Source organism: Erpetoichthys calabaricus, chromosome 3 (assembly GCF_900747795.2).
Source record: "Erpetoichthys calabaricus chromosome 3, fErpCal1.3, whole genome shotgun sequence".
In the NCBI taxonomy this organism is placed as follows: domain Eukaryota; kingdom Metazoa; phylum Chordata; class Cladistia; order Polypteriformes; family Polypteridae; genus Erpetoichthys; species Erpetoichthys calabaricus.
In genome coordinates, this window is record NC_041396.2 from 267944677 (window position 1) to 267966219 (window position 21543).

The following is a 21543-nucleotide window of genomic DNA, read 5'->3' on the forward strand; positions in this document are numbered from 1 at the left end:
TATCCTTAACCAAAGTTTTATTAGTTATGCTACTGTAGATAATGTTCTTTATGTTTTTGAAAGATCATGGGTACAATAGATTGCACTCATGTGTAAATGATGGGTCCACCGGGCTCATTAGGTGATGCCTATGTAAACCACAGATGTACAAGTAAAACTTTTTAAATGACATTGATGTGTTTGTCTTGTTGTATGGTGCTATAAGTCCTGCTGAATGGGGTGAATTCTTCAGCAGGAGTAAAGTTCGAAGTTGGGTAGTTGTGAAGTTTGGTCAGCACACTAGCAGTTGAAACTGCAGCTTTCCTTTTGACTCCTAAAAACACAGTGTATGTGTACATATAAATGTATGTAATAGTTATTGTGAAATATGGTCTTGTATTTAGTTTTTATTTACTGTCAAGTATGCTTCACACCATTCACATTACTACTGAATATAAAATGTTGACAGTGTAATGACATGTAAACTAGATCAATCAAACTGGTAATTCAAAAGAACGTTTTTAATTTGAACAATACAGTAGTATGTAATTATGTAATGCACTGATTCAGAAATGTATTGTACTTGGGCATTTAATCGATCTACTATAGACTTAAATTCAAGTGTTACTTCTTGTTCAGTTGCTGAAACGACTGCAGCTCTCATTATTATGTTTTCTTTTATTTTGCATCAATTAAAAAATAAAACTGAACAACAGGATGACCTTTAGCTTGTGTCCTTTATTTTTCCAAGCTATCCTATATTGCACTATACATGCCAACAATTTCTCACTTAGGATACATTCACACTAAAGTCCAATTCCAATTTTTTCACTCATGTGGGACACAGATCTAATCTTTTTAGAGAAGTGTGAAGAGCAAACAAAAAAAAAAATATATAGATTCAGAACATTTCACATTGGATTTATATTACTATATACTGTATTTAGTTCATATGTTGTACTAAATTCATAAATAAAGACATAAGCACATTAAATATGATACTTGAATTGAAATTTTCTGGAAATGAACACTATTTTTCTTCATCATTTATGAGGCCTCTGTCATAACTCCTCATTAAAAATCAAGACCAAAACAGCATGACAATGGAAGGAAAGTGTGGTGGCATATTAATAAAAGCTTGGGGTGGCTGTCACCAGTCAAAACTGCTCAGATGTTAATTGATTTATTGTGGAAATGGCACAAATCAAGTGCATATTTTTTCCAAGACTGTCTTGCAGATAGAAATTGACATAAGTAATCCAATATCCTTGTAGCCTTCTGGCACAAACCACTGCTTTGCATCCAAACCATCCACATCTTGCTCCCACCAGTCTGTGCTCCTATCTCATGTCCACAGGTTTCTACATACAAATACGGCAATGATAAAAAGCAACAGCTACACTTTTTGTTTTCTGCTTCTCTTCCTTGCTATCATGAGCTGACAAATATGCCAACGTCCCGCACTGAATCAATGTTAAGTAGCATAACAGCCGGCATGTTATTGATATTTGTAGGGTTCTATTAGTTCCCATAGGTCTGATGAATTTTTGATTCATTTTTGTGAAAGATAGGGTATATTCAGGATAAATATATATATATAAATTTATATTGGATTTGGACAGAATGCAAAATTAACTGAACACTCAAAATCAAAAAACAGATACAAGAGAAAAATCAAAATCAAGTCACTTTTAGCTGCAGTGTGAATGTACCTGTTATCTTTTTTTGCCATGTTGTGTTGTTGTGCATCACAACACAACAATTTTGAAATAAAAACTTATAGAATATATTTGATATATGGAATATGCATTTTGAATGGAGAATGTTGAATTGATGCTGAATGAGATCAGAGTAGTAGAAAAGAGTCAAAAATGAGGCCAAATGTTCATTTTTTTTAAAGCTGGTAAAGCCTCATGCCTTTCAAACATGTACCATACACATAAAATATATTTACCTAACACAGCTTTATCCAAACTGAAGTAGGCCACAGCTTTGAGGTGAAGCATTGTCAAATAACCCTGAAAACAGACGAGATGCAGGTTAATTTATTTGATTGTCACACCAGGGTAATTAAGTCATCTTCATAAAGTGACATAATGCTGCAGAAGTGGAAAAGATGGTTAAGTTATTGGTGTATTACATGTAGTTCCCAGTCACCCAACATAAACAAAGTGAAGGTAATCCTAACATTCTACTTACAGCCCTTGTATATCAATTGCTCATCCTATTAAACATGTGTCAATGCTTCCTGCAACTTTACCTTTCCGTTGACAAATAAATTCTTGGATGAAGAAGAAGAAATCAAAAGCTTCCTGGCTGCTTGTACACATTTTTCATTTTTTAAAATGAAAGAGTATAACAGAAACCTAAAGGACAGTTCTACAATCACTTGTAAAAAATGCCATTAAAGAAGGATATGAGTCCTGTAGAACAAGGTGCAAGAAAAATTTATCATGACAGTTGACATCTTTTCTCCTATGTCTTACCTTTCATTAAACATCAATATTATTATTTAATATTTGACTGACTCATTTATCCAAGGTGACTTACAACATTTGAAATACAATTGGTTACATTTCATTTGTTTTTTCAAAGTGGAGCAAAGACAGATGAAATGACTTGCTTATAGTCGCACAGTGTCAGGTAGCAGGATTAGAACTCATAACTTCAGGGTTTAAAGCCTAGTACAAAGGATTTTGTTGGGCATGTGGACAACGAAAGCCAGTTTAATGTAAATTTTCTTTTAAATACTAAAATGGAGGAAATTCACTAGGACAAGCAGAGGTGTAGCTTGATTCCCCCAGAGATTAATAAAGCAGCAAAAGCTTACAGGAATACAAGAACTAGGCAAAATGTGGTGGAAAAAATGCAAAGTTGTTACATAAAGAAAAAAGAGGGATAAAAATATAAGAAAGCAGTTGGAAGCATATAAGATGAGGATACAGAGCATTGCAAGGACCAAATACTGTGAAGGGTTCTATAAGAGTAGGATTCTGATGAACAATATGTGATTATCCATACACTCAAAATTTTTCTGTTAAAATTGAACTCATGGTGAGTGCTGTGACATTTGTCGTTGATGTTAGCACAATGGGAAAGCATGATATGGCCTAGGTAAAAGAAAAGCAGAAAAAGGATTTATTTTTGTGACTTAGTATGTGTTTCAGGTTTTAGCCAGTATTTCAACTCTGGCTTAAGTGTGGTTTTAAGTAACTTACTAAATATTATTATTACATATAATATCTTATTTTGTTCATTCTGCTGAAGAAGTAGAAAAGGAGCTAAAAAGACTGATCAAGACATCATTAAAAACATGATCATGTGTCATATCGTGTCCTGATAATGTAAAGAACATTCTGTTTGCAACTTGGTCTATTTGTAATGCAACATTTGCCAAACTATAGATTCTGTTTCCTTTTTGGCCATTTTTTTTGGAGTTTGTTTTCTTTTTCTTTTTAATTTCAATATTGAAATGTCACTATTGAATATATGAATATTTTGTTAACCACTAAGTAAGCAATTATTTATAGTGTCATTAGACTTTTGTTTTCTCCTAAAGGGACTGTTTAAGATCATACCCTAGGTTTATTGTATCTAGACTGTACTATCATTATTTTAATATTTACTACACTGCTGCTGGGGGTTTGTTTTTTATTTTGGGTGTGATCTGTCTCTTGGCATGTCAGGGGGCTGGGACTTTGTGAAGTGTGGTCTAGCCTCACTTGGGGAGGCAAAATGGGGGAGAGTTACTTCTTATTTATCCTTTCTACCCTGACAAATATAATTGCCAGTATAAATAGCAACAACAACGTAAAATGTACTACTTTTACTTAAGTTTTCAAAATGTCCCAAAAAGTTCAAAAGCAGTGTCTCTCTGACCAAAATGAATTTTGTGAGCTGGAATGTCAAAGGTTTCATTCATGATCTAAAAAGGAAAAAAGTATTTTTTCACCTAACAGGTCTAAATGCAGAGAGAGTATTTTTACAGGAAACTCACTTAATAAGTAAGGACCAATTTCAGTTGCAAAGAGATCAGATTGGACAAATCTTTTACTCCAGCAATACAAAGAAAACTAGAGGTGTGGGAATCTTAATACACAAACCAATCTCATTTGTAGTATCAGACATACTATCTGTTCCTGAAGGGTGATATGTTATTGTGACTGGGTAATTTATTTCACTCTAAAGTAATTTTGATAGAAAAGCTCTACAGCTACATTTAGGAGAAAATGTCTAATTTTGGCATTTTGAGTTTGAAGCCTACAGGTAGGAAAGCTTGAAACTACATTCCAAGGTTTAGGCCTCATTTTTTATTTTTAAAATATCTTACTGTAGTTTGAACTAGAAAATCATAATGGTTTTCATTACAAAGACTAACAGTTGTGATATACCTATTTGGTTGTATATTGTATTTGGGAACTGAAATTATCCCCTATATGTAAAAACTCTGAGCTAGATGTTACATTCATTCTGTGACTGTCCTGTTTTTATAATATTATGTTTCCTACCTCCAGCCATTCAGTAGCCCCGACATTTCCAAAGTCACCTGCATCCCAGCTTACAAAAAGCAAGCTTCTTCTTGGTTGAAAACCTGTAATTGGAATATATTTGCAACTATTAAAAGAGATGGCTTTAAAAATATGCATAGTATATTTGTTTTAGACACCTGTTAATACTAATGAAAAATTCAAAACTACAGTAATCCCTCCTCCATCGCGGGGGTTGCGTTCCAGAGCCACCCGCGAAATAAGAAAATCCGAGAAGTAGAAACCATATGTTTATATGGTTATTTTTATATTGTCATGCTTGGGTCACAGATTTGCGCAGAAACACAGGAGGTTGTAGAGAGACATGAACTTTATTCAAACACTGCAAACAAACATTTGTCTCTTTTTCAAAAGTTTAAACTGTGCTCCATGACAAGACAGAGATGACAGTTCCGTCTCACAATTAAAAGAATGCAAACATATCTTCCTCTTCAAAGGAGTGCTTGTCAGGAGCAGTGACTGTCACAGAGATAGAGAGAAAAGCAAACAGATCAATAGGGCTGTTTTTCTTTTAAGTATGTGAAGCACCGCGGCCCAAAAATCTGTTGAAGGCGGCAGCTCACACCCCCTCCGTCAGGAGCAGACAAAGTGAGACAGAGTTTGTTTTTCAATCAAAAATCAATACGTGCCCTTTGAGCTTTTAAGTATGCGAAGCTCCGTGCAGCATGTCGTTTCAGGAAGCAGCTGCACAAAAGATCACAACGTGAAGATAATCTTTCAGCATTTTTAGACGAGCGTCCGTATCGTCTAGGTGTGCGAACAGCCCCCCTGCTCAATCCCCCTATGTCAGGATCAGAGAAAGTCAGCGCAAAAGAAAGAGAAAAGTAAGCCGGGTAGCTTCTCAGCCATCTGCCAATAGTGTCCCTTGTATGAAATCAACTGGGCAAACTAACTGAGGAAGCATGTACCAGAAATTAAAAGACCCATTGTCCGCAGAAACCCGCGAAGCAGCGAAAAATCCGCGATATATATTTAAATATGCTTACATATAAAATCCGCGATGGAGTGAAGCCGCGAAAGGCGAAGCGCGATATAGCGAGGGATTACTGTATCCATTTTCTTGTTTAGATTTTCAGGAAGCCAAATGTAGAAGGCAAAGACTGTATTACATGACAAAATTAATTTTGAGCATCTATAAAAAGCCAAATTTCCCCCCAGGGACAAATAAAAGTAAATATCTATCTATCTATCTATCTATCTATCTATCTATCTATCTATCTATCTATCTATCTATCTATCTATCTATCTATCTATCTATCTATCTATCTATCTATCTATCTATCTATCTATCTATCTATCTGATTCTGGAGCTGAGTGGTATGAGTATTTAGTTTAAACAAACAGAGATTAAGAGGGAACATGACTGAAGTGTTTCAAATTATGAAGAGAATTAGTACAGTGGATCTCAGTTGTTACTTTAAAATAAATTCTTGAACAGAACACAGGGGTAATGTTGGAATGTTTTTAAAGGGAAATTTTTATAAGGTTTTTATTCACATAAAGAACCACAGACATGTGTGATAAACTACCAAATAGTGTGGTCGACATTATGACCTTTCAAAAATCATTTTGTTATTATTTTGGAGGATCTGGGTGATTAGGATGAATGAACTTATTGTTCTCATCACGATTGTTAAAATGTTCTAAAAGCATAATCTCAGTTACAGTAATATTAGATGCCTTGGGCTAAAATTACTGGAAATCCTAACACAGTTTTGATATTATGGTTCAATTGTCTCCAGCAAAAAAATTAAAACAGAGATGTTAACTACTAGACCTACAAGAACATCTTTGCTAATGCTTTACTGTCCTTTTACTGATTGAGGCAAGAGTCTATCCTCGTTTTGTAGTTAACTCTACCTGCAAGTCAAGGGAGCAAACAATTCTGTCATTTTTAGAACATATTAAAAAATCACACACAGCAAGCTATCATGAACCTTTTATTTTCCTACTTAATTCCCATTATCTAAGGTAAACAAAGTTTCTGATGTTTTGTTGTCTTGTTGTCTTGTAACAAATGAAATACCTTCTGTTTCACCTTACTTTTATATGTTACACTTAATTGTATTCATGACTATTTGTGATTATGCTGTCTGTAAAAGGTGTTATATACTCCTTGTAGCTAACCAAGTTCTTAATTAAACAGAGTATAACAACCTCTTTTAATCCTAGAACCAAATATCCAGTAATATACTATGAATGGTTTTCATCTTTCTATAGCTATACTTTATATACTCAAAATGTTAGACTAATTTTTCCAATTTCATGTATCTATCTATATATATAAAAGCCAAATACCACTGACTCATTCATCACGAAATCTCCCGAACTATGAGGACTTGGGACTTGAAATTTGGAATGTAGGTTACCCTTGGCCTATAGGTGCTCGCTAAGAAACGGTTTTAAAAATTTTGTGGTCCAAGCATGTTCTGTCTGTATGTATGTCTGTCTGCTTTATGTCTGTCTGCTTTTCACAAGAGATTACTTAACGGATTTAGATCTGGTTTTTTTCTATAATTTGCTTGAACTTTCCGGTTGATTTTGCGACTTCTCTCATCACGCTAAGTACCATAGTTCGCTTGCGGAACCAATGTATTTATGCAAATCCAACTGAGTGGCTGTGGGCCGAGAGCGGGGGGTTGGGGTGGTGGGGCCTTCCCCATTCACGTGCCAGCCTCTGTTTGAGTTAGTCTACGTCTCACCATGTGTTGGAGTGCACCATGCCTCTGTTTGTTCAACAGACATTATCATCTACAGATTGTTAAGGAGTAATGTTTGACGTTTTTGAGAGAGAGATCAGAGCTCCATGTGTTTTAGAGGGTAGCTGCTGATTGCCAGAGATATCACTGCCATGTGCTTTTCTCCCCACACGGAGAATGCTTTCCCGTCAGAGCTGAACATGATCAAATATATTGCCAACGCTTATTGATTTTTAAAGTTTGTCCTGTTTCATTACTATGTTGTCAAAGCCATGGGGTACAGCTAGTTCTTTAATAAATCTAAAATGTAATGCATCTGGTTTGAAGGTAAGGGAATCAAAAATGTACTTTTTCTTACCATTTTGCACCATGGAACTGAATGAGCGTGCTAACTGTAACAGAATTGCAGTGCCAACACCAGACTTTGCTGCACCAGGTCCCCAAGCATCCCTCTGAGCTCCGATAATAATGTACTGGTCTGGAAAAAAAAATACAGTTGCTGTGGATATATTTCCTAAAAAGGAACACTGATAAAAAATCCCATCGCACTAGTTTAGGTTATAGAGACCTAACCATGTTCTGGATGTAACCATAAATGTTTGAGATGGTGCCAACTAATATGCTTCATTTGGCAGCCATGTCTCCCAGTGTCCATCTACATAAGATGAGAGATTTCTTTAAGTAAATCTCATCTTTGCCTCCACAACTGACTCTGTAGATCCTTCTCTATTTTTCTTTACACTAAAGTAACAAAACTTCCAAACTTATAAAAAAACAATTTTATTGTCACCATGTGCACTTCAGACTACACTTACGACACCTTATTAACACTCTTTCAGATTTCTCCTGAAATTTTCAGCTGCTTATGCAGTAGGATGTTAATCTGATTACTGCATACAGTATGTTACATACTCAAATTTGAACTGTGGTTTCTGTTGAGGGACGCTAAGGCAGTTTGTTCCATACCTCTTATAAAAACTCAATAATTGAACAGTGCGTATAAAAATGCTGCATTATTGAAGAACAAATTAGCAATTTAAGATAAACTCATAGATAGATAGATAGATAGATAGATAGATAGATAGATAGATAGATAGATAGATAGATAGATAGATAGATAGATAGATAGATAGATAGATAGATAGATAGATAGATAGATAGATAGATAGATAGATAGATAGATAGATAGAAAATGGATTGTGTAACAGTTAAATAGAGATATATAGGAAAGATGCTATATAATAGAAAGATAAATAGATACCAAAGGACATTTTATGACATTTTTAGAGCAGAATTAAATGTAAACTTTGATATACTAAAATGCCACAACTTATAGAAATATTCAATAAAGTTAAAAGTCTAACCTGGCTCATGTTTACCCTCAATGCAGCCAAAAATGTTATTAATGAGCAGAGAGCTAAAGTAATTGTTCACCCCCAGTCTTAGAAGACGTTCAGGGTTGGTAAAGTTGGGTCCCAGAGAATAAGGCACATTGGACAGTCTTCCATTCCATTCTTTTGGCGCACTAGGTCCTGACAGCTGACTGGAGACACACAATATCAAGAAAAAGACATTAAGAAACTGAGAATAATCAACATTCATCCACAGCAGGATTATACAGTACATCATTATACTCTAAGTAATTGATGTGCTAGGACTTGAAGCCCAACAGAGGCTAAGGTTGTGGGCTTTACCTGAGCAATGTAAAAGCCGCATTGGCGCTGATGGTCTGAGCCAGGATGCTAGGAAGACCAGAAGACTGGACAGGAGGAAACTGGGTATGGTTAAAGGATGGAAATCCTGGAGTAAAAGGGTCGCCTGATCCAAGGTGAACCTGTGTTTGGACATGGTACAAAATAACACATATACTTCAGGCAAACATAAACATCAGAGTCAGAGCATTGATATGTATTTTGACCAATCTAAAGGTTACATTTTTCTAAATTTACATAATTAAAAGGGTTCTAGGTTAGTCTTTTTCAACCTTTGTGATTAGTCAATGAATCACTAGGAAAAATTCTTGGTTTGGGCTCTCTCAATGAGTTTCAACTTAATGTGGACCAGTCTCCTAAAATGTAGACACTTTCTGTTTGTTGTACACCTCTCTCAATATGTTAATGTGTAGACTGGCCAGAGGTGTCAGACTGAACTCTCCTTCCTGATTTTCAGTTCAGTTTAAGAATGATTTTCAGAATACTGCACATTCTACAAATACAGTATGAATACCATCAAACTAGACAGTACTAACACAGCATTGCAGGACAGTTTCTCCCAGCCTGTCAACTTTAAAATATATCAAATCTGGATTTGTTTAGTTAGGTTAGGTCACATGTTTTCTACTTTGTCTTTACTGAGGGTTCTCTAGTTTTTGTGACTTCCGACTAATGAAGTACTCACATGCTCAGAGATGGCTGTAGAGCTATGGAGGCCCATTCCTCTGGGGTCCTGGGGGATGTCAATGGGGTCTGGATAAATCAGAGCACCTGCTGCCCCAAATCTCTCTGCATTTGCAACCTGACAGTTCAAAACACAGCTGGATTACACTTGCACTACATACATGCTTTTTGATTTTTTGACAGTGCAAGATTCTTTCAGCTTTGGAACAGTTTTAGAGCATAAGAAAATACACAATTGATTGTGGCCCTGATAATCTTTAACAAGACAATGTTAATCCATCCATCCATTTTCCAACCCGCTGAATCCGAACACAGGGTCACGGGGGTCTGCTGGAGCCAATCCCAGCCAACACAGGGCACAAGGCAGGAAACAATCCTGGGCAGGGTGCCAACCCACTGCAGGACACACACAAACACACCCACACACCAAGCACACACTAGGGCCAATTTAGAATCGCCAATCCACCTAACCTGCATGTCTTTGGACTGTGGGAGGAAACCGGAGCCCCCGGAGGAAACCCACGCAGACACGGGGAGAACATGCAAACTCCACGCAGGGAGGACCCGGGAATCGAACCCAGGTCCCCAGATCTCCCAACTGCGAGGCAGCAGCGCTACCCACTGCGCCACCGTGCCGCCCGACAATGTTAATCTTTATGCTAAATAATGTTTTTCAAGAAATAACACACCATAATATACTTAAAATGTTTTTGTAAATCTTTGTAATGAACAATAGTTTATTAATGTGTTTCTTATCTCCATAAGACTGTAAAATACCTGCCTGCTTCTCAAGCTCACCTTCTCTGCAAAGCTGATTTTTCCTATCCGCATGATAGCAATGTTGCCTTTTATTTCCACTCCTAGCTTCAAAAGCCTTTCAAAATCTTCTTTTTGTCCATAGTTTGAATAAACCAGTCCTCCCTATGAAATACACATTTAAACAGTTCATAACTTTACAGAGAGAGTTTTATAGCTGCTTCTGCAGTATATCAAAAAGATCAATTAATTGATACGAAATGAAAATATGTACTGCAATGTGAATGTTAACTAACATTTAATGATTATAAGTATAAGTAAAAGAAAGCTCTGCTGCCTACAAATGCAGATAGACCTCTGCTATTAACTAGTTCATAATTACAGAAGCTTGAGAGAAAGAGAGAAATATATGGTTCCCTTCTGTAATATTTTGGCTGCCCTAAACTCCAACCCATTATGATATGGAATATTTACCAGTAACTTTTGCATTTTGGTTCAGTTTTGATCCACAAGTTACCTTGCAAGAAATTATTGGCGACATTAACCTGGAATGAACTTAGCAGTGGACTAACAAGACTGCTAGAGCAGATCATGGTTTGCAATGGTAGTTTCTTGTATTACATTTTGTTATCCACTTACAGTACATACCTAACATACATAGCTACAGTACAGTGTAGTTAAAATAAAACACAAAATTAATATGCATGAAAAGCATACATGTATAGATAAATGAACATTTCATTCTTACTGTAACATTTCCTGTTGCACTATATGCACAGTAGGCTTCGGGATTTGTTGGAGGAATATTCTGTATCAGCATTCCAGTGTTATCTACAATTTGCAGGTAGTTTGGCTTCATCCTTGAAAAGCAATATCAGACATTAGATCAACAACTAAATTATATTCTACTGTATTGCATGGTGACAACAAAACAACTTCATACCTGTCAGGAAACTGCAGTGTGGCATAGTGGGAATCAGTCCAGGTATGGTCTAACTTCAGCTTTTTAAATGTTTCCAAAACATGGGCAGCCAACATGCTCCCTGTACTTGAGCCAGGAGGATGTGTCATCTGACTGTACTTCCTGAAATGTGAAGATAAAGTTTACAGGCAGTTTACAGGCCTATCTGCAGCTTTTCACTGGTCTACCTTGTGAAGTCCGGCTTACATCTGACATTAGAGATGGTTAGATGGAGACTTTGCTGTAGTTAGCAAATGTAAAGAAGTAATAAGGAAAGAGCTTTAATGTTCTATCTATCTATCTATCTATCTATCTATCTATCTATCTATCTATCTATCTATCTATCTATCTATCTATCTATCTATCTATCTATCTATCTATCTATCTATCTATCTATCTATCTATCTATCTATCTATCTATCTATCTATCTATTTTAAAAGATTCACGTAACATCAATTTTATTAAGCATAGTTTTTTAGGCAAGATAGTATTAATTTAACTGTTTTCAACAAGTTAACAAAAAAGGAACAGAAAAAGAAGAAGAAGATTACTAAAAAATGTGATTTTACTAAGACAAGTGAAAATGATTCAATTACAGAAAAATCTAACTTTTCCAACAGATAGTAGTTTACCTAGTGCAGGCTAGGCTGCAGTTTTGCACAAGTCTCTTATCTCATGGTAATTAGAACCTTTCTAATTGGTTTATTACCAAAACAAACAGTTCACTACCCGGACATTCCAGTATGTTATTTGTGCAACTCTAAAACTAATATGTGATGAGTTTAAAAAGCCATTTGTTTGCCTAATTGTTCACCAATTATTCAGAAATGGCTGAACCGATTTTCACAAAATTTTGTAAGTGTGTTGCTGTTTCTCCAACTTAAAATACAGGCAATATGGCATATTAGGGAGAGGGATTGTAATGAATGGGGTGGTGGGGACTGAACAAACAGCACTGATGGAAGGACTACAATTCCCATCAGGCAGCAGCAGTGTCTTGGGACTTCTGTTGCATTCAACTAAAACACAGAACTGACAATTTCCGACCCCTGATAGGAAAAATACAAAGAAAATGCACCCCAAACTCACAATTACTATTTGCAAACTCAAGCCTGGTCTGAGTTTGTCCAACTTCATATTATGATGTCAATTCAAAATGGCAATGTACACTGCAAACAATAAGTACAATGACACTGTATAAGTTTAATTTATTTATTAGAAGAATTTACTTTAAATGAATCACCTCAACACATAATATTGAATACTGGGAAGGTAAATGTTAACCAGAGCAAACAGAAACCGACTAACCAATGTTAGCATGATACATGCTACTGTTCATGCATTGCACTCAATGGTTGCTATGTGCAGTTTTTTAATTGCAGCTTACAGGCTGAAATAGTACTGCATACTGTATTAAAATCTTTTTTAGACATGACAACAGACTTTTTTGCACCGTTCTTACTTTTTTTCCTTCGATCTTGAGTTTAAAAGTTAGTGTTTGTTCCTGGAACACCAACCAAACACTAGCTTTCATGGAGGCATCCATGTTTACTTTCCCACTTGGGTAGCGCAAACATGAGGAGGCTGCAAATGAATTAGTTGCAATTTTCCACTTCCCAACTCTGCCATATGGCAAATGTTTATCTTCAATGCATGCAAACTTTTCTAACAGCCAAAGTGAGATCTAATCTAAAACCAGAGATACAGCATTTTCTTCTCAAATAATTTGAATAACAATTTAATTTTATTGCTGAATTACAGATTTTGACTAAGAGAATATTTTTTGTCTCATTGTGGGTTGTATTTAGCCATATTGAATTTCCAAAAGACAGATTTTCCTCATTTATTTATACCCAGGTAATTCCAGGCACTTCAGCTAGTTTAATATAAATAGCAATAGCCTCTAAACAGAAAAAAACACTGGATATGATCCTAGTTTGCTGCTTCGCACAACACTAGCATTTGTCCATGCAACATTGTGTTGCCAATAGATCTGACATGTCTTTCTATGCCAAAAAAACTGTATTTGCCAGAGCAAATGCTTTGAGGTGTCAATAATTCTTTGTTTCCCATTGCTTTTAATGTAAAAAATAAGTTGCCCTGATAGTATTTTGGTAATCCAGCTATCCGTTTTATTCACATACTACTTCTTTTACAATGAAATACAGAGCTGGAACCAATTTTAGCAGACTTGGGCAGAGATACATCTTGAATTTGGGCACCAACAATTTTAGTAGTGTATGCTTTAACTTTGGCTAATACTTCACTTTATAATTATCATTGTAAAGTGTATAAGGAAAATTTGAATTAAATTATGATTATCTGGAACACAAGAAAATAACATAAGAATAAAGAAAAAAAATGTTTTATGGAGTTTAACAACAGAGAATTATTTGAATAGCCAGAGGAATGCAATACATTTACTACTGAAAAACAAAAAAGCAAACCCAATCCTAACAACCTATGAGGGACTGAGTTTGACCAAATATCAGCATAGAAGTGCCTACCACACCGTGTTTTCAATGGACTCCTGCCTCAAATACTTCTGCAGCATTTCTCTCAGGTCAGTCCAGTAAAGCATCCCAGGTCCTATGAAGGATTCTGAACTGGGGTAGTCATCCAGCAGTGCTGATGAAAACTGATCTTCATCATTTGAACAAGAGGTGCATGACTCCCGAAAAGCAATGTAGCCAAGGAGGAATGCTGTAAGATTAAGAAAAATAAATTCAGCTGCTTTCAAAACTCCCAAAAATATTACGAGCTTTCACTGTCTCGTCTCATACTGTAAGTAGTTCATCAACATCAATTTGCCATTTCATTGTTGTTTGACACATTTTCAGTTGTATTGCTGATATGCCAAATTTCCATGTTCTTTTTAGACAAATTCCTGAGAACACCATATTCACAAGTTATTCAGAATGTTCCTTTCACCTTTTCACAGTTACATCAGGTTAGTAAAGAGTTTTAAACAACAAGGTATTTTACAAACAAGAAAATGTGGTATGAATGTCATCATACAATAAAATAAAGCACTGCAACAATTTTTGCTGCTGCACCTTTACTTGTGTCCTCTTTGAATGAAAAAGTGACATACTGTATATTGATCAGTTCAGACACTTGTACACAATTTTAGTCCTTCAAACTGCGCCATACTTTACTTTTATTCACTGCTCTTGTTGAAAGCCTTAACACAAATTTCATGATAAATTATTCCTGTCACACATTTAGTTTTGTGTAATTGGAGTAACCAAGCAGGCAAAGTAATTTGCTGCGCTGTATACAGTTAGTCTAAAATGAGGACCAAACCAAGACTGTGTGGTTTAAAGTCCATCACCTTAGTCACCACATCAACATGCGTGTTACTTTGCTCTTTAAAAAAGCTTTTCATATCACAAGGAAACACAAAACAAAAACAAACACAAATATTTGGTAATAAGACAAAATACTGTATAATACATAGATATGTAAACTTTTTAATTGTGAATGTTTCTATTATTTTTTTTTTCTTGCAGTGTCTGATGTTTCTGCTGATGCATATCTTCTTATATAATACGCTACCGTGGCTGTTCGTTTGTCTGTCCAGGATTTTAAATCACCTGTCGCTCATAAACCGTTTGAAATAAATATTGAACTGAAATTTGGTACACATATACTACATGACATCTACTATCTGCTTTGGGGGTATTGATTGACCTCCAAGGTTATTCCTCTTTTCATTTTTATTTTATTGCAGAATCAACTCTCAGCAGCGGCCTACAGGGCGGTATTGCGGTGCCGTTCTTATCCCTACAACCTTCACCATCACTTCCCCTACATCTTCATATCTTAAATCATTCTTGAGATTGAAGACTTAAGTGCCAGCTTAAGTGAAAAATGAAGGAAAACATACTATGTAATTGCAACACAATCACTGACTTAATCAGTTTTAACGTGAAAAAATACAGACAACAGAAGAGAAGAAGCGGGCCGTTAGGGTGGAGAAAAGAAGAGCTGCTCAGGAAGCAGCAAGCGCATCAACCTCTGAGCAAACAAATGCTAAACGCACAGAGAAAGAGGATGAAACTAGGAATGCTCAGGTCAAGTGTATTCACTGCACGTTATCGTGCATTGCGCCGTTACTGGTAAAGTATAAACACTGTTTATTTTACTTTTGCCAGCCTGCATACTTGTTTATTTATTTTAAGTACACCCCTAAACAGATTAAATTGGTAAACAAATAAAAGTAATATTTACCTCATATTTGGATCACTAGAAAGGTGATTTTTATTTAGAATTTAGAATTTTTATTTACTTATGTTTACAGAAGAAACATCATTTGAAAATAAAACTCCCAGTAGTCTGCCAATTTTATGAATAGGAGTCCCAAGACACACAAGACCCAAAATGTTTTCAAAGAGCTTCTACTAGATCCCACTAGAGGGGGTACACCATCAAACCCTGACTAGATAATCAAGCAGTTCCAGTTTCTTCAACATTTCTTGTTTCTTCCAATTCCAGTTTCTTCAACATCACCCACTGACATAAACTTTCCAAATCATCCACATCAACTCCAATAATTTTGACTACATGTTTCATAACTTGCTAGAGGTTTTTAAAATTTGATTTCTCAAACAACTAAACCAGTCCATGAAGATGAATGTGATGGTAGACTGGATCACACTGCCATAAAAGGACAAAATGGGATCCCTGTCCACTTCAAATAGTCTCAATTTATAGAAGAGAAATAAAAAAATTACATTCAGTTATAAACTGATTTACTGGGCAATTAATAGATAATTTTTCACAGGCAGTAGATTAATTTTTCATATGCACTTATGCATGTAATATAATTAAACAGCTACATTAAATCTGTACTAAACTTTATAAATGTATTCAGCTCTTACCTGTGATGAAAATGAGCAATGCTGTAAGGATGAGGTACACAATAGCTCTCTTGTAGTCTCGTGGTTTTCGCAGAACAAGGTTAGTGATGTCACTTGTCAGTGAAGTCTCTGGGTCATCATCCATATCCGGCTCTACCATTTTCATTTCCACGCAGGCGGAGTCATCTCCAGACTCCACCATTGTTCTCATGGATCCTCTGTCTTGGTTTTTATAAATGGAGTAAGAAGTTCGAGACTTAGAGTCTCTTTTCTGCTGGGAAAGAAACATCTCTTGTTATGCAAGAACAATGAGTAAAATTAAAAACTGACCAATATGAGAACAAATAGATAGATAGATAGATAGATAGATAGATAGATAGATAGATAGATAGATAGATAGATAGATAGATAGATAGATAGATAGATAGATAGATAGATAGATAGATAGATAGATAGATAGATAGATAGATAGATGGAAAGAACACCATTTCATTACAAGAGAGGAGACGTTTATTGTTTACACAAATACATATGCACACACTCAGCTACTGTATGCATGGCATTTCTGGTTTGTCAGTTTGGTTATGTATTTAAACTACATGTTAATGCTGTTATTGAAAGAAAGAAAGAAAGAAACTTTATTACTCCTAGTGTGAGTGTGTTCCATAAGTAAGCCTCCCCTCTTAATTCGTTTGCTGATTCGGGGGGCCTCTCATGAACTGACATTATCAACTAAGCACACCAGAGAATAAAAAAAATCACACTTGCTATCTCAGAGTTGTAGAATGTGTAAAGGATGTCACTACCCGTATTAAAGTGTGCAGTCTCCAAAGATTAAAGAGTCTGCTCTTCCCTTTCTTATATAGCTCATCTGTGCTACAAGGCCACTGCAGCCTTTCATTGATGTGGACCTTTAGGTACTTTTAAGGGTGCACCACCACCATATCCAACACCTGAATTGTGACTGGGCATAGAGATTCTTTGGTGTGATGAAGGTCAATAAAAAGTTCTTTGGTTTAGCTGATGTTACATTGCAGACAATTCTCCTTGCACCAAAAAATAAGGTTTTCATCCCCCATATCAATGCATTCAATCTGGGCAGAATCATCTGAGAATTTCTGGAAGTGACATGATCAGGTGTTATATGTATAGCCTGTGGTGTACAGGGTGAACAGTAAAGGCAACAGTACTGTTCCTTGTGGTGCTCTAGTGTTGCGCACATCCATATCAGAGAGATAGTCCTTGAGCCTCACTCACTAACTGTGGCCTGCCCATTATCCAGGACACCATAGGCTCATCCATCAGCACATCTCTGAGTTTACCCCTTAAAAGGAATGGCTGGATGGTACTGGAAGTACTGGAGAAATAAAAAAATATAATCCTCACAGTGTTGGCAGCTTTGTCCAGGTGAGAATAAGCCTTGAGGCAGATACATAATTGTATCCTTCACTCCAGTTTTTGACCAATAGGCAAACTGCAGTGGTCCAGGTAGTCTTTTTCAAGATGACTCATGTAGTCCTTTATTTAAATGTTTAATATAAATAGTTGCTGCATAGCCCTGAGATGCAATTGGTTAAGTATTAATTATGTTTTTTTTTTCAGAATACTTTGCACAGGTGTTTCCATATAAACATCTAACAGTTTTCTATATCCATAGCCTCTCCAGGTAACAATAAATGAAAGGCAGGAACACATCCTGAATGAGATGCTTAAAAAACATTTAATAAATTTAGTTTTACTAATCAATGAGACAGAATGTATTTGGACTAGGAAAAGAAGCTGAAATTCATAGAAGAAACCTACAGAAGCACAAAAATGATATGCCATATCAAAAACTCATAAAATGCAGTGAGAGTGGGGTCATAAATATTTACCCTATAGCATATTGATATTTTACTTGCCACTCTTAATTTCTAGTACCAGACATTCTCTCTGCTGTCTCATATTTTTAATAAGCTATTAGCCACTGAATTGCAATAAACCGTATTTGCGTGATTACATTTTTAAAAATGTGATGATTGGAAACAGTTTATTATTTCTATGAGACCAAGACTGTGATTGATACTGTTGAGATGGGCATCTCATGGGGCATTGCTGTTACACCAGTAAAATGAGGGTATGGGCAGTAGACAGAGAAAGGTCCTAACAGAAGTTAACAACAGAAATAACATATAGAAAGATCCCTTACTGTTGGAAAGAGATCCCTTAAAGAAGTCATTGCTGGTAAGACTTTGAATATGCTTAACTGAAAGTCATTAAATGAGACATGACAGCTCACCAATTGTATTCACACAAGACAGTAGTTAGCACCCCAGAAAGTACAAGAACAGAGATTCTTGAATGCAAATATCTGTAATGGATACTCTTCATGCCAGTCACTTTTAACACACACTAAACCAGTGAACCAAGACTCAATGGTGTAGTGCAACCCCGATTTCCAGATGGTGCTCTGCTGAAATTGCTCCAGGGTTTTGTAAAATAATTTAACCCTCAAAGTCATCGTGAATGGAGCTTTTTTTGACTTTCTTCTCAAGGTTGGGTATACTGCAGGCACACATTGCAGGGCAGGCACAAAATCGAAGGTGACTAAAAGCAGGGAGGGTACTGTTGATGGGGGCAAGTGGACAAGCGGCTTTGTCAGATAAGGCCAAGTGGTGAAGCTAGGGCTTGTTCTTGGTTCTCTTTATTTGTACTTATTTTTGAATCCTTATAATTATGCCTACCTTGATTGTTTATGTATTTACTGTAAAATAGTATTTTAAATATTTTATGGGTTCAACTAGCAATTTGATCTGGGTTAGGATATCAAATAGAGGTAAAACTGTTAATGTCAATCAATAGTGGGCCATTATCACAAAAATTGTTTATGTAACACATAAAAAGCTTCGTTGTGCTAAAGAAATTGTGGTTACAAAAGTTCCAATGTTCCAAACATGAGGATGGCAACAAAAAGTTTAAAATTCAAATCCATTTGTTTGTTAAAAAAAAAAAACAAACCTTGAGATGAAAACTGAAAAAACTGGTTGGTGTGAAAAGGGGTCAGAATTTATATTGGTAAATCAGGTACATTTACATCACTAATTTTTAGTGTCCTTAATATCTGGGAACCTGATCCACTTGAGGACAATAAAGATTTATAATTATAACCACACTTTTTGGTGTTAATTTGAACTGTGCAGTATATTTTTTAATTGTTTTCACCAATTACTCAACCCAGCCACAGGGGATGCACAAACCAGTGTGTTTCCTTGTGCCAGTCCCCAGCCTGGATAAATGGGGAGGGTTACGTCAAGAAGGGCATCCGGTGTAAAATTTTGCCAAATCAATATCAGGACAACAATACAAATTTCCATATCGGATCGGTCAAGCCCGGGTTAACAATGACCGCCACCAGTACTGTTAGCCAACAGGTACTGGTGGAAATTGGGCTACTGTTGGCCGAAGAAAAAGAAGGAGAAGAAGAGGGGGGAGATGTGTCCGGTGGCAGGAGGAGAGGAGGAAAGTAAAGAGAGTGGAACTAAGGGTAGGAACTTTGAATGTTGGCAGTATGACTGGTAAGGGGAGAGAGTTATCAGATATGATGGAGAGAAGGAAGGTTGATATATTGTGCGTGCAAGAGACTAAATGGAAGGGGAGTAAGGCCAGGTGGATCAGAGGTGGATTCAAATTATTCTGTCATGGTGTGGATAAGAGGAGAAATGGAGTAGGAGTTATTCTGAAGGAACAGTATGTCAAGAGTGTTTTGGAGGTGAAAAGAGTGTCAGATATAGTAATGATTATGAAGCTGGAAATTGGAGGTGTGATGATGAATGTTGTTAGTGCATATGCCCCACAAGTTGGGTGTGCGATGGATGAGAAGGAAGATTTTTGGAGTGAGTTGGATGAAGTGATGAACAGTGTACCCAAGGGACAGAAAGTAGTCATTGGAGTGGATTTCAATGGACATGTTGGCGAAGGGAACAGAGGAGATAAGGAGGTGATCGGTAGGTATGGTGTCAAGGAGAGGAAAGAAGAAGGTCAGAGGATAGTGGATTTTGACAAAAGGATGAACATGGCTGTGGTGAATATGTATTTTAAGAAGAGGGAGGAACATAGGGTTACGTACGAGTGGAGGAAGATGCACACAGATAGATTACATCCTATGCAGAAGAGTCAAAGTGGTGGTAGGAGAAAGAGTAGTTAAGCAGCATAGGATGATGGTCTGTAGGATGACGTTGGATATTAAGAAGAATAGAGTGAGGGCAGAGCCAAGGATCAAATGGTGGAAGTTGAAAAAGGAAGACTGCAAGGTTGAGTTTAGGGAGGAAGTGAGACAGGCACTGGGTGGTAGTGAAGAATTACCACAGAGTTGGGAAACTACAGCAGAAGTAGTAAGGGTGACAGCAAGATGGGTGCTTGGTGTGACATCTGGACAGAGGAAGGAGGAAAAGGAAACCTGGTGGTTAAATGGGGACGTACAGGAGAGTATACAGAGGAAGAGGATGGCAAAGAAGAAGTGGAATTGTCAGAGAGATGCAGAAAGTAGACAAGAGTACAAGGAGATAAGGCGCAAGGTGAAGAGAGAGGTGGCGAAGGCTAAAGAAAAGGCGTATCATGAGTTGTATGAGAAGTTGGACACTAAGGAGGGAGAAAAGGACCTGTACCGATTGACTAGACAGAGGGAGCGAGCTGGGAAAGATGTGCAGCAGGTTAGGGTGATAAAAGATAAAGATGGAAACGTACACACGAGCGAGGAGAGTGTGTTGAGCAGATGGAAAGAGTACTTTGAAAGGCTGGTGAATGAAGAGAACGAGAGAGAGAAGAGGTTGGATGATGTGGAGATAGTGAATCAGGCGGTGCAACGGATTAGCATGGAGGAAGTAAGGACAGCTATGAAGAGGATGAAGAAAAGCTGTTGGTCCAGATGACATACCTGTGGAAACATGGAGGTGTTTAGGATAGATGGCAGTGGAGTTTTTAACTAGTTTGTTTAATAGAATCTTGGAAAGTGAGAGGATGCCTGAGGAGTGGAGAAGAAGTGTACTGGTGCTGATATTTAAGAATAAGGGGGATGTGCAGGACTGTAGTAACTACAGGGAGATAAAATTGATGAACCACAGCATGAAGTTATGGGAAAAACTAGTGGAAGCTAGGTTAAGAAGTGAGGTGATGATTAGTGAGCAGTACTGTGGTTTCATGCCAAGAAAGAGCAACACAGATGCAATGTTTGCTCTGAGGGTGTTGATAGAGAAGTATAGAGAAGGCCAGAAGGAGTTGCATTGCGTCTTTGTGGACCTGGTGAAAGCATATGACAGGGTGCCTCGAGAGGAGTTGCAGTATTGTATGAGGAAGTAGGGAGTGGC

The 21543-nt window shown here is 36.7% G+C and overlaps 1 protein-coding gene across 2 annotated transcripts in view; it reads right to left on the reverse strand.

Moving 5' to 3' along the window:
• Nucleotides 1-21543, reverse strand: part of tfr2 (transferrin receptor 2) — a 76894-nt gene that overhangs the window by 30772 nt on the left and 24579 nt on the right. The window contains exons 3-13 of one of the 2 annotated variants that reach the window (XM_028798231.2): nucleotides 16223-16472; nucleotides 13847-14042; nucleotides 11321-11461; nucleotides 11126-11237; nucleotides 10420-10542; nucleotides 9623-9739; nucleotides 8920-9059; nucleotides 8590-8768; nucleotides 7584-7703; nucleotides 4488-4570; nucleotides 1934-1997 (exon numbers count right to left, since the gene is read on the reverse strand). In XM_028798231.2, coding sequence (XP_028654064.1) covers nucleotides 1934-1997; nucleotides 4488-4570; nucleotides 7584-7703; nucleotides 8590-8768; nucleotides 8920-9059; nucleotides 9623-9739; nucleotides 10420-10542; nucleotides 11126-11237; nucleotides 11321-11461; nucleotides 13847-14042; nucleotides 16223-16472 — 1525 coding nt within the window. Of the gene's footprint in view, nucleotides 1-1933; nucleotides 1998-4487; nucleotides 4571-7583; nucleotides 7704-8589; nucleotides 8769-8919; nucleotides 9060-9622; nucleotides 9740-10419; nucleotides 10543-11125; nucleotides 11238-11320; nucleotides 11462-13846; nucleotides 14043-16222; nucleotides 16476-21543 lie in introns of both variants that reach the window. The other variant, XM_028798229.2, reaches the window with a different exon arrangement.